The sequence below is a fragment of the Leopardus geoffroyi genome, chromosome C3 (genome assembly GCF_018350155.1).
Source record: "Leopardus geoffroyi isolate Oge1 chromosome C3, O.geoffroyi_Oge1_pat1.0, whole genome shotgun sequence".
NCBI lineage: Eukaryota > Metazoa > Chordata > Mammalia > Carnivora > Felidae > Leopardus > Leopardus geoffroyi.
Window position 1 is genome coordinate 79,611,650 of NC_059338.1, and position 13,951 is coordinate 79,625,600.

General features: G+C 44.0%; 1 protein-coding gene across 27 annotated transcripts in view; it reads right to left on the reverse strand.

Moving 5' to 3' along the window:
- Window positions 1-13,951, reverse strand: part of PHF20L1 (PHD finger protein 20 like 1) — an 86,323-nt gene that overhangs the window by 17,444 nt on the left and 54,928 nt on the right. For 25 of the 27 annotated variants that reach the window (XM_045453624.1, XM_045453618.1, XM_045453623.1 and 22 more), the window contains 2 exons: window positions 4,530-4,694; window positions 971-1,152 (listed from right to left, as the gene is read on the reverse strand). In XM_045453624.1, the coding sequence (XP_045309580.1) occupies window positions 971-1,152; window positions 4,530-4,694 (347 nt within the window). The remainder of the gene's footprint in view (window positions 1-970; window positions 1,153-4,529; window positions 4,695-13,951) is intronic. The other 2 variants (XM_045453642.1, XM_045453643.1) reach the window with 1 other exon arrangement.

Here is a 13,951-nt window from a genome sequence, read left to right on the forward strand (position 1 = left end):
GTCACTGGGCTGCTCCCCAGCGAGGAAGCCACGCCCCCTCCCCGCCGTGAGGCTCTTTCCGCCCCCGCACTGCGAGTCTCGTCCACGCGACCACGCGGACGCGGATTCAGGATGCATTTTCTTTCTGAAACACTCAAATGCTTCACGAACTTCTCCCTGCCACAGCTATTAGAACGTACCTTGATATATTAAACCACACACACACACAAATCATAAAACTAGTTCTCTCATTAATTTCCCACTAATTTTTAGGCAGTTACATCCTTAAAACTCTTAAAAATAGCCTATTAGAGTGCACTTTTTTTTAAAAGGCAAGTTCGTAGGAGTGCCTGTAGCAGTGACTTCTTCAAGTATCACCGGTGTGGTGACCCTATAAATTTGTAGTTCCCTTGAGAAAACCTTTGAAAAGGGGGAGAAAAAAGATTACTTCATTCTTCATTCCTATGACCATCATTTCCAAGTCTTCTAAACGTCATCACAGAACATGGGGTTATGCTTCTCCCTGTTCCTAGAAAGATACCCTTTGTACAGGGAGACACCAGTGGTTGGTAACGCTTCATCCTCGCGACAAACTTTGAGAAGAGTGGACACGTTTATTTCCAGATCTGCAGGTTGAGCGGCTGGGAAGGTGACGACACAATGTTATTAAACAGGGACCCAGGCCAGGAAGAGAAGGGCTGCTACGCTCTACCCTTCAACGTGGATGCTCGCCATCTTAATGGCTTCAAAGACTGGCTTCCAGAATTTCAGCCTGAAGACCTCAAACTCAACACTAGCTCTCTCAGGTGAGACCGCCGTCTACTCCTTTGATGAAGAGATTTCCCCACCATTACTACTGGGACTTGAAACGCTGTGATAAGTTGAAAACCTCTGTCTTCAACAGGACAGTTAGTGACAAACACGGAAGCCCTGGTTGTACTTGCTGAGCACCTGAAGTTAATGGCTCCGGAGGGCAGGGAAGACGGGTTACCTGGATCATGAAGCCGTTCTCCTCATCCATTTCACAGATACATCGCACGATCTCATTAAGAGCATCATCTTCATCCTGAGATTCCTCAAAATTGGTGGAATCGAAGTCCTGATTGTACTCATCCCCACTTAGAAGTAAACTCTCTGTTGAAGAATCGTCTAGGAATTCCACATCCGATAAGTCTAGAACATACACAAAAGTATACTCAGTAAGTATTTTTCCAGGTTTGTGTCACTTTTCCAGATAGAAAGGAGCTAAAGGAAATGACTGTAAGCTATTAAATATTTAGAAGGGAAGGGCAGACAAATGAGAATAGAGCACTTGTCCCTAAACAAAGGAACAAAGGATGTTTGAGGCCAAGGTAATTATGACTGACTTTGCGTCTTCTCATATACACCATTACAAGTAACTTGCAGAGGATCCCCTAGCCTTGGTGCTTATAGAGTTTATGGCCAAGGTTGATACTGATAACTTAAAAACGCATAGTTCTCAAACGCTCTCACAAACGTTAGTCCTTTTGATCCTCCCAAGAACCACGGGTTATAAAGAGAACGGGTTTCGTTATCTGTACCACAGACGTGGGCGTTTCAGTGAAGGGAAGGAGACTGCCTGGAGTCCGATATCAATGCTACTATTCTTAACAGGATCAGGATCATCAACCACCACTGCACTTAATATGCACCAGATACTCTACCAAACACTCCAAACACAAGATCTATTACTTGCTCGAGGAGTGTAGCCAGCTAATGGTGAAGCCGACTGCCTACCAGGACTACCTGACTCCAAAGCCTGCGTTCTTAACGACTTCACCAGTATTTCTTAAGCTGGGATCTTGAGTTCCCTAAGGAATTTGCAAAGTGTTAAAATTTCACTTTGATAAAAATCTTTTAAAGTAAGTATATTCTAGAAACTAGATTATATAGAGGACCACTACATAGAATTTGACTCAAACGCCCGGTTTTAGGTTTGTATTTGTGCCAGCATTGATGTCAGAGACCACAATTTTGCTCAGGCTATTGAGAAAAAACAAAAACAATTGAGGCACACACAAGGAAATATTTATAACCAAGGGGAAAAAATGAGGACGGACACTAGATATCTTGCAGGAGTGTGGATGGATATATGAGGGAGCTGAGTCATCGCGAGTTGTGCAGTGGAACACCTGACCGCTGCTGTGGGGTACCTGGGGGCTAATCAGCTGAGCACCGCAGCCACCGGTGGTTCCTTGTGTCCCAGTGTCCCAGCCTCTGGTCTCGGTCTGCCCGCTGCTTCCCTGCCCACTGCTCACCTCCCTCTGGGCGGCATCAACAGGCTGGGAGAGCAAGGGCTTTGCACTACTGAGTGCTCCACATCTAGTTCTTACAGTGGAGCCTGGTCTATACTGGTAAAGCCACTCCAGCTTCTGGAGGAGCAAAGGTGAGGGGGGGGAGGGTCTATATACAGAGAAAATTCTCTTTAATCAGACCAGAAAGTTGGCCAAATTTGAACTAAAAAAAAAAACCAAAAACATGTTGTTTATAACTTAAATATTTCATGACTTAGTGTTTCTCTTATCAGCTTCTAATCTTATTTTTTCCTTGACTCTGTTTTTGAATGTTTTGTTTTTGATTTGCAAAAAGTTAATGTTCTATAGAAAAATGTCTTTTTTAGGGTCTTAGGACATCTCAGAGAAGTCAGTAGAAATAATGGTCGAGAAATATAGGAAAATTTTGAAGAAGGAGTAAGTCAATCATGCATTATGAAATCCTAATAATAATGAGTAGTTCTGAGAACCTAAAGAGGAGATTTCATTCATTCATAATCTTGCTAGCATAAACCCAAAATCAGTATTTTCTCTCAGGCCTTCCTGAATGCAAGTTCATGTTTCAAAATGGCAGACTAGGACATGAATAAACAAACACTGTTGCAGCATGTAGGTGGCATGATATGGATGGCAATCGTAGCAGAATAAATAAATTTAAAACTATTATCACTGAAAGGAATTAGTGTGTATCGCACACATGCTTTCATGGCCAAAATCACAGGTTTTAAGATGTTCGAATGTAAACTGAACATAATGGCCAGAAAACCTAGTTTGAATAATTCCCAAGCATCAAACATACGTTTGGCTGAATTCTAAGGGCAGAGTAAATGGGTCCAAGGTTGAAAGTTACAAAAGCAAAGTTCCCTCTCACACTAAAATAGCATCTGGACAACAGCTCCAACTGAGTGGCCACAGAACACCATTCTCTTCCAACTGCTACCCCTTGATCTATCGCTATCTTCCCAGACATATTCTCCGAGTGTGGATTCCAGATCAGCATCACCCGGGAACTCACCTGACATCAGAAATTCTGAGGGTGAGGCCCAGAAAAGTGTTTTTCACAAGCTCTCCAGGTGGTTCTGATGCACGCTAACGTTTGAGAACCCCTGGCCGAAGACCCACACCCCTCCACGTCCGTTCTTCCTCACAGGTCAGTGCTCAGTCACACAGGGGGCAGAAGACACAGCAGAACCGACAGCACACACCCACGACACCCTTTCCCTCCCCTCTCGAGCATCTAGTTCTGGCAACACAGCCCGCCCGGACATAATCTCCATTCTCCAGCACTCTGTGTATAAGGAGGACACTCAGGCCCTCACGGCTCAAACTGGGGTGCTCTTAGGTGATTTTCAACCCCTGCCACCCTGCCCCAAAGAATCACTCAGAAACTGTATCTTGCCAAAAACCACATCTGCCCTTCCAGAAATCTCCCTCATGCTCCGCAACAGGTCTCTGTATTGGGATTCGGAAGGCATCACAGCAACAATGATCACGTACACCTGGGTTTAAGAGCCACTGGCCCAAAAAGGGACAGGAGACTTGTGTTTGTTAGAAACAGAGGGAGGTCTTTTTCCTAATCCTCTGTCCCCCCCCCACCCCCGCCCATATTTTAAGACTATACATCTCTATAAAGTGCTGGGCGCCTATTTTAGGAGAAAAGGGAGAAGATGCTACTCTCCGTAGTGGGCTCGACAGCAGTCAGGCCTGGAAGTTAAGCAGGAGGCAGCAGTGCAAAAGGAAGCACGGCACCAACCACGCTGGGCCCTCAGCAGAAAGGGAAAGACAGGAAGTGAGCTCAGCCACAACCATCCCAAGACCAAGACCCTGTCCCTTATCCTTCGTTCCCTGACTGTCGTCCTCAAGCCACTGCCGTCAGGGTCTCCAGCGGGAGAGGCTCCCCTTGGACTGCTGAGAGCACTGGAAGGTAAGATAACAACCCCGCGGTCAGGACCGGGCTTTCAGGGAAACCCAGCGGATTTCCAGTATGTATGTGCAAATACCTATGACCAGTACATGGTGGACACTACGAGTTTCTTTACCATCTGTCCTTCAATTAATTATAGAAGCCAATTTTACTTTACAGGAGTTTAAAAAGTAGCTCAAATTTCTAATGCTGAGATTTTCTTATTAGTTTATGGAAGAACTTTTGAAACGGCGTGCCCTGCTCACATAAGCCCTTAATAAAGTATGTTGTTATCTCAGTTCCACATTTAAGGATCTTAAGACTTGTTTTAAGCATTACATAGTTACACATACTTTCACCACTAAGATCAACTGACAAAATTGCCCTTGGGTACTGATATGTTGTATTTTTCTCCGTAAACATGCTTCGCAGAGCCAGAGAACTCCCAGAAGATCGAGTTAGTGGAGAAGAGCACCTTTCCAGAAATTCTAGAGAACTGTCTTCATAGTCTGAATAGTCTGCAACATAAGATACATAAAGAAATATTAATAAAGTGTCAGGTAATCAAGAAGAATCACTATAAAAATAACGAGAGAGCCATGTTTTACAAGACACAAGATAACCATGTCACCTCTTTCTCTCCTTACCCAGGAACGGCTAGATCACTGTGTATCTGATAAACCGGGTTTGGCAAGAACACCTGGGAAATACACCCCGGGCAGTATTTGCATACCAGGGAGCACCGTGTTCTAGCTGGTACCAATAAAGTCTTGTTAACCGGTCCAGAAGTGAAAAAGGATTATCTCTACAGTTTCTCTCCATTATAATCAAGGCTATGGTCTGTAGTAAGAGGTGCAAGATGGAAAATCGACTTTTTTTTTTTTTTTTTTTTTTGCAATTTGTAAAGAGGTGCTCCTAGTAGGTAGCATGTCAATTATTACACTGACAATTCAATCCATTGATAAATTTTTCAGCAGAAAACCTCTGAACGAAATTAATGCCAGTCCTGTCTTCCTCAACTTAGCGTGAGTCCTGCAGACAAGGAGGTTCTGAGGCAGACGACCACCTGGCACGTCTGACAAGTGACAACCTGTGAGACTGTGGCTGCCTCGCAGTGAAGGGGGGAGGGAGAAACGAGGCTAGAGTGGCGGGAGCAGGTCAAGTTAAACATGTTTTTCGTTTTGCGTTCTGCCCGAAATGCAGCAAAAAGGGTGTGACACAAGTCCGGTTCTGGCTCTGAAATCCCACTGGAGCTGTGCAGTGAGAGACAGCGCAGGGAGGCACGGGCGGAGGCACCAGGGCCCGTGGAGGAAGGAGGAGGGCGTGGAGTCGGACAGGCAGATGCTGGGATCCGGGGACTGCAGGGGAGGGGCTGACACAGGGTCAGAGGGTGATCTCCAGGCTTCTGCTTCCACTGCCAAGTGTGAAAGCAGGGTTCGGAGATGGGGCTGACGAGTAAGAGAGAGGTGGAGGAACCAGAGAAGGAATGTGGGTTCCGAGGAGGGCTTTTTAAAGATGGGAGACCCTGGATACATTGTCTCAAAAATCTAAAAATGAGGAGAGGCAGGGTGACAAGTGCCAGGATTTTAAGAACTGAAGACAGACACTGCCTCCCTTTTAGTAGAGGCAAAGGAGGAGAAAGTGGATACAAGCAGCTAAGTGCACAGTTGTGGGTCAGATGAGCAAGTTCTCATCTGGTGGCTGCTCTTTCCTCAACTGAGTATGAGTGAGCAAAGGTCACCGGAGGCAGGTTAGGGACTAAACAGAGGGAGAACAGAGCGGAAGAGGTGGAGGAAAGGTCGAGGGTAGGAAAGCAAGCTCCAGGAGAAGGGCAGCACCAATGCTGGTGTGCACTGTGTGCATCCAAGTGACGTTGGTGGTTGTGGTCAGCAAAATAATCGTCCCCCAAGACATCCACGTCCTAATCCCCACAACCTGTGAGTGTGCGGGGCTCTGGAGCAAAGGGGAATTGAGGCTGCTTATCAGACCTCAAAATAGGGAGATTACCCCGGATCATCGGAGTGGGCCCGATGCAGTCAGAGAGTCCCTGAGGTGCAAGAGAAAGGCAGAAGACTCAGTGTCGCAGCGACGTGAAGTGAGAAAGACGTGAGTGGCCCGTTGCTGGCTTTGAAGATGGCAGGGGGGCATGAGCCAACACATGCAGCAGCCCCCGGGAATCTGGGAAGGGCAAGTAAATGGCTTCTCCCCAAGAGCCTCCCGAAAGGAATGTAGTTCCCCCGAGGCCCATTATGGACTTCTGGCCCTCAGAGAACTTTAATAAATTCGTGTTGTTTTATGTCACCGATACATAGACTTCCATGACAGCAGCAGTCGGACAGTAATAGAGCGGTCACCATAAATACTACAGCACAGCCGCATTCTTTGGGCACCCTGGGGTGCCAAACATGATTCCAAGTGCTTCGGGTATATTAAATGTCTCAGTCCTCACAGCCATCCGACAAGGGATCTAAGCAGGCTTGGTGCCATTTTACAAGCGGAAGAGCAGAGGCAGAAAAGGTTACGTAAATTAAACTGCCAAAGAGTACATCTCTCTCCGCGGCAAAGCCAGCCTTCGAACCTGACTCTGACTACCGAGCCTCAGGCTCAACCAGAAAGTGTTACCAGGGGACTTCGACGTTTACCGTATACACAAACTGGAAAGCTTGTTAAAGCTGACGCCTGGGCCTCACCCCCAGCAGGTCAGGAGTGGGGACACTCCCGGATACCGCTGTCAGACTGCAAAGCGGTCTCGGAGTGGCGCGGTGTCCCTGTACCTCTCTCACGGCCTCCCGGTGACTCTACACGGCTTACCCAATGCCATGACTCAGACACAGGCGCAAAAAGGCCGTCTGCTGAATGCCAGCTGGCACTGTGTTAAGTACTTTACAACGATTACCTTACTGAATCCTAAAAATGCAACCACACGGTAGGCACTGTTATTACCATTTCCGAAGCGAGGGAACTGACGTTTATAGCATTAACATAACTCGCCAAAGGTCACGTGAGCTATCGACGTCACAGCGAGGAACTGAACCCAATGCTCACCTTTGAAAGCTGCCCTTTTACCGACCCTAGTGCCCTCTCAGCCAAGTAAAAGTGGAAGCAGAGGCTACTTTCTACGCCGGAGTGTAAAAATAACGGGAGAAATCTCAATTTGGTGTTAAAAAGAAGGCACGCTGACATACCATCCCTCCGCGTGGGATTAGCAGCTAAACAAAACTCGGCAGTCTACACCACATCTGCACCTTGCATCTAGTCCCCACTGGCTACCGTGACTAAAGGTACCTCTGGCTTCAAGGTCAGATCAGCTGTAGTCCTCCACATAAAGCCCCTTCCTCGACCACCGGGGCTTCTCTACACTATACACAGAACTTACTTTGTGTCACTGCTACCTTCCCAGTAGAGAGCCGCGCATGCTTCTTATCCCTCTTTGTCTCTACTGACAGGCTTGCTTATAAGCTCCTGGGAGGGAGTCTTGGCTTTCTCTACGTAGTGTTCTGGACTCTCCTGGCATTTCTCACTCTTGTTCTTTTCACTCTCTGTGTGCCTTTGGTTCTCTCATACTTACAGATACGTGACAAAGAGATGAAGCGACTGTGGCTCAAAGTGCCAAAGGTAAAAACTGGCAAAGACGTCACTCTTAAATCCCAACACGGTGGCTGCTCATACGGACAACCGAGAGAACTTACTACGCCAGCGAAGACCAGCCAACGCTTGCTAGAGGGAAGGCCGCGCCACCTGCCAAACACTCTCGAAGGCACAGGAAGTAGCGTAACGACAGAGCATGATGGTTAAAGTCCAACTTGAGAACGAAGCCACACGGCCTGGGTTTGAATCTGCCTTTCACCACTTACTAGCCACGTGGGCTTGAGCGACGCTCTGTCTCGGCTCACGGTTTATAAGATGGGGAGAAGAGGCCCCACTAAATTTAGAGTTAGTCGATGTGAAGAGGAAACAAAGCACCGAATGTGAACTGCTTCTATCATCTACATAATAAGCACCGGCAGGATATGCAAAATAACACACAGTGTTAAGGATGAATTTTCAAAACTCCCTGGTGGTAGTAACTGTAGATTAAAATACGTATCATATTAGGAACCTCAAGTAGGAATAATGTTTCTGTTTTTGAAGTTGGCTCCATGCCCAAAGTGGGGCTTGAACTCCCCCCATGACCCTGAGATCAAGAGTCGCATGCTCTACTGACTGGGCCATCCAGGTACCCCGGAAAAATAATGTGAATGCTTTAAAATTAAGATGTCTTTAAAATTGTTTAAAAAAATTGTTTTAAAAAAATGGGAATTTGTAGCTTAAAGACTACCCTCCTAATTTGATCTGGAGAGGAGTGTCACATCCAAGATGAATATAAATAGCCCAGAATAAACTGTCAAAGTGATCATCAATTGCAAGGATGCCGGTGATTATCCAGCACTGCACCTGCTGAGTATAAAGTGAATAAAGAGCACAGCTTCTGTGCATCTTTAAGTATTTGCCAGGATTTCATCTACAAAGTTAAGATTTTCATTTATAGGTCTGATTTTACTTATTAAAAAAATTTTTTTATACATTTATTTATTTTTGATAGAGAGAGACATAGCACAAGTGGGGGAGGGGCAGAGAGAGAGGGAGACACAGAATCCGAAGCAGGCTCCGAGCTGTCAGCACAGAGCCCGACGCGGGGCTCGACGTGGGGCTCGAACTCACAGACCACGAGATCATGACCTGAGCTGAAGTCAGACGCTTAACCGACTGAGCCACCCAGGTGCCCCTATCGGTCCGATTTTAATATGTAAAAAAAATACATATCCTCATAAATGCTCTCTCACTGCGTAGCCAAGGGAGGCCCACTCCTCACTTGTTCCCTGCCAGCCCCTCCCTGTTATCTTTCCCCCACTTTCTCGGGAGGCTAGCATATTAAGACTGTGTGTCTGCCAGCGAGTCCTGGAACAGACCTGTTGCTGACATGGCACACAGGGACTTGAACAGCCGGCCCTTCCGGCCCTGGGCACTTCCTGTCCCCACAGCAGTACCTAAGGCCACCAAATCCCCACAGCCTCTGGTCACTTGGGAGTTCCCCTGGCCATTTTACCTGCCGTCTGAAGCTTCTCTCACGCTTACATTAGGATTCATCCTCCCGGGAGGGTAATCCCGAATCAAATGGGTTTGTGCTTACTGGTTTTTGTTTCTGAAGTGCCAGAATTTCCTGACTTTAAGGTTCTCTGGAGTCTAGGCCCCACAGAGCTATACGTGAAGGGGTGGGGTGAGGGGAGAAGGGACAAGGGGCAATGTAGGCACAGGAAGGCCCGGACATGTTCGAGACACTCTCTGGAAAGTGGTTTCAAAAAGCTTTTCGATTCTGTTTGATCCTAAGTCTTCGTATTTACTCTGGCAGCTTTAGAGATAGAGAATGCAGAAACTTCACAGAGTTAAAAGTCTGAAGAATTTACCATCAATGAGTCAGTCTGAAATTTCCCAGTTGGCTTTACAGTTTTTAAAACTGGTTTCTAAAAGTGTTTCATAGGGGCGCCTGGGTGGCTCAGTCAGTTAAATGTCTGACTTCGGCTCAGGTCATGATCTCATGGTTTGTGAGTTCGAGCCCCGCGTCGGGCTCTGTGCTTACAGCTCGGAGCCTGGAGCCTGCTTTGGATTCTGTCTCCTTCTCTCTCTGACCCTCCCCACTTGTGCTCTGTCTCTCAAAAATAAATAAAAATGAAAAAAAGTGTTTCATAAATATGAAAAAAACCCAGGTAGGACATAAAGCATATCAATAACACAAAATAGTTGGGTGCCCATCATGCAGTTTAAGAGAATATTATCATCACTTCTGAAGTTCCCGTTGGTACCATTTTCCGATTTGAACTGATGAATTCCCTTCCCTACCCCAGAGGTTACCAAGGTCCTGAATTTCTGCTCACCATTCTCTTGCTTTTCTTTTCTTTTTTTTTAAATATGAAATTTATTGTCAAGTTGGTTTCCATACAACACCATTGGAAAGTTTCCCATGCTCTTGCTTTTCTTTATGCTTCTGCTACTTTTTGCTACCATATGCTCTTACTATTTTGCATCTCTATCACAGTTTCATGTTACAACTTTTGATCTTTCCGTAAATAAAATATCACACGTCTTCTTCTTCAATGACTTGATTTTTAGCTCATCATTTTGTTCCCGGGATTCCTGTGGATATAATTAATTTACTTACAAAGTGATATGGATTCCAAGGAATGGATGTGTGACTTCTGATGGACACCTGGGCCGATGCCAGTGCAGATATGGACATTCTTGTAAATGCCTCCTGATGGGTCCCGTGAGCTTAGTGAGGCACTGTAGGTACGTGGCAGGCACAACCTGCCAACGGCCGACCGTTTTCCACAGGGGTTGGACGGTGGTCTCCACTGCTTCAGCGACATCTGACACGCCCACCTTGTAATTTTCGCCTGTCTAGCAGCTGGGAAAGAGAGTCCACTGGGTTCTCAAAATTACACGAACCCAGCTTCTCATAAGATTGGGCGCCATGTTACATATTCATGTTATCATTTTAAGATTTTCAATCCTGTGAAGTACCTACTAACATCTTTGCCCATATTCACACTGGATATTTTTCTATTTTTCACTTGTAAGTTTGAAATAGATTCGAATCCTGTGTCAGGTATATAGGTGGTGCAGTATTTTCTCATGGCTTGTGTTGTCTTTTCACTCTATTTAAGGTTTTCCTTTTGTTCCCTCTAAGGGAATTTCTTTTAATTTTTTTTCCCTTTATCTTTTGATATCCCCACCCATTTCCCCATCCCCGTCCCTTGCTTTTGACAACCAATAATCTGTTCTCCATATCTATACGCTGTTCCTTTTTGGTTTTTTGTTTTTTAAGATTCCACATACAAATGAGAGGATGTGGTATTTGTCTTTCTCTGACTTACTTCATGTAGCATGAGCCCTCAACGTCCATCACGTTCTTACAAAAGGCAAGATTTCCTTCTTTTCCTAAGGACTGACTTGTGTGTGTGTGTATACACCACAATTTCTTTAACCATTCATCCATCAATGGACACTTAGGTTGTTTCCATATCTTCGCTATTGTGAATAATGCTACAATGAATATGGGGGTGCAGATATCTCTCCAAGTTAGTGTTTTTGTTTTCTTTGGACAAAGAGCCCATGGTAGAATTGCTAGACACGGTAATTCTATTTTTAATGTTTTGATGACCCTCCATACTGTTTTCCACAGTGGCTGCACCAATTTACATTCTCACCAATAGTACACAAGAGTTCCCTTCTCTCCACATTCAAACTAAGACTTGGTTTTTTTTTTTTGTTTGCTTGTGTTTTTGTCTTTTGACAACAGCCATTCTACCAGGTGTGAGGTGATATCTCATTGTGGTTTTGATTTGCATCTTTGCTACGATTAACGATGTTGAGCATCTTTTCATACACCTTTTTTGGCCATCTATCTATCTGTATGTCTTTGGAAAAATGTCTGTTTAGATCTACTGCCCATTTTTTTCTAATTGAATTGTATTTCTGCTGTTGAGTTGTACGAGTGTTCTATATATTGTGGATATGAGCCCCTTAATAGACGTATGATTTACAAATATTTTCTCCTATTCAGTAGGCTGCCTTTTCATTTTGTTGACGGTTTCCTTTGCAGTGAAGAAGCTTTTTAGCAGGATGTTATTTTTGCTCAGCTACGTTTGCTTTTGTTGCTTTTGCTTTTGGTAGCAGATTTAAGAACTCATCACCAAGACCTATGGCAAGGAGATTACTACCTATGTTTTCTTCTAGGAGTTTTATGGTCTCAAGGCTTATGTTCATGTCTTTAATCCACCTTCAGTTAATTTTTGTGTTTGGTATAAGATAGTGGTCAAGTTTCATTTTCATGCATGTAGCTGTCCGGTATTCCCAGTGCTACTTATTGAAGAAACTGCCCTTTCCCTATTGTATATTCTTGACTCCACGGTCATAAGTTGACCATATATGTGAGATTTTACCTCTGGGCTATATATCTTCCATTAATTTTGGTGTATGTTTTTATGCTACATGCGGTTTTATTTACTGTAGCTTTGTAGTACAGTTTGAAGTCGGAGTGCAATGCCCCCAGCTTTGTTCTTTCTCAAGGTTGCTTTGGCTATTTGGCTTTTTTTGTGGTTCCACACAAACGTTAGGATTATTTATTCCACTTCTCTGAAAAATGCCCTTGGAATGTTGATGGGGATTGCAATGAATCTGTAGATTGTTTGGGGTAGTATGGGTATTTTAACAATACTGATTCTTCTAGGTCACAAGCACAGAATATCTTTCCATTTACTTGCATCTTCTTCAATTTCTTTCATTAACATCTCATAGTTATGTTGTTGTTTTTTTTAAATACACAGGTCTTTCACTTCCTTGGATAAGTTTATTTCTAAGTATTTTATTCTTTTTGATACAGCTGTAAATAGGATTGTTTTCTTCATTTCTCTTTCAGGTGGTTTGTTGTTATCGTAGAGAAATGCAAGATTTTTGTATATTGATTTGTATCCTGCAAATCTGCTAAATTTGCTTATTAGTTCTAATAGTTTTTTGATGGAGTCTTTAGAGTTTTCTATATATAGTACTGCTTTGTTGGGCATTTCTATCATAAATAAATACTGAATATTGTCAAATGCTTTTTCCTCATCTATTGAGATGATATGATTTTTATCCTTTATTTGGTAAATGTAGCATATCACACTGACTTATTTGCAGATGTTGAACCATTTTTATATCCTTAGAATAAATCCCACTCGATCATGGTGTCTGATCCACTTGGTAGATTACTGAGTTTGGTTTGGTAACATTTTGTTGATGATTTCTGCATTAGTGTTCCTCAGGGATACTGGCCTGTAATTTTCTTAAAGTGTCCTTATCTGCTTTTGGTACCACCAGGGTAATGCTGGCCTCACAAAACAAGTCTGAAAGAGTTTCCTCCTCTTCTGTGTTTTGGAAGAGTTTGCAAGACTTTGAGAGAAGCGTCTCGTGTTAATTCTTCTTTTAATACCTGGTAGAATTCACCAGTGAGGCCTGGACTTCTCTCTGTTGGGAGGTTTTTGCTTACGATTCAATCTCCTTACTAGTAATCGGTCGATTGGGATTTTCTATTTCATTTTATTTAGTGCTGGTAGTTAGTATGATTCTAGGAATTTATCCATTTCTTCTAGGTGGTCCAATGTGTTGGCATATAATTGCTCACAATAGTGCCTGACAAATCTTTAAATACATGACATCAGTTGTAACATCTCCTGTTCCATTCTATTTATTTGATTCTGCTCTTTTCCTGGTAAGTCTAGTTAAAGGCTTATCAATTTTGTTCGCTTTTTCAAAGTACCAGTATCTTAGTTTTGCTGATTTTGTCTACTGTCTTTTTAGTCTCTATTTCATTGATTTCTGCTCTAATCTTTATTATTTCCTTCCTTCTACTACATTTGGGCTTTGTTTCTTCTGCTATTTCTATTTCCTTGAGATGAATAGTTAGATTGAGACTTTTCTTGTTTCTTGAAGTAAGCATTTATCCCTAGGAACTCCTGTCTTACAACTGTTTTTGTGGGGTGCCTGGGTGGCTCAGTCGGCTAAGCGTCAGACTTCAGCTCAGGTCATGATCTCACGGTTCATGAGTTCAAGCCCCACATCGGGCTCCATGCTGACAGCTTGGAGCCTGCCTCAGATTCTGTGTCTCCCTCTCTCTCTGCCCCTCCCCTGCTCATGCTCTCTCTCTCAAAAATAAATGAACATTAAAAAAAAATTTTTTTAATCGTTTTTGCTATAGCTC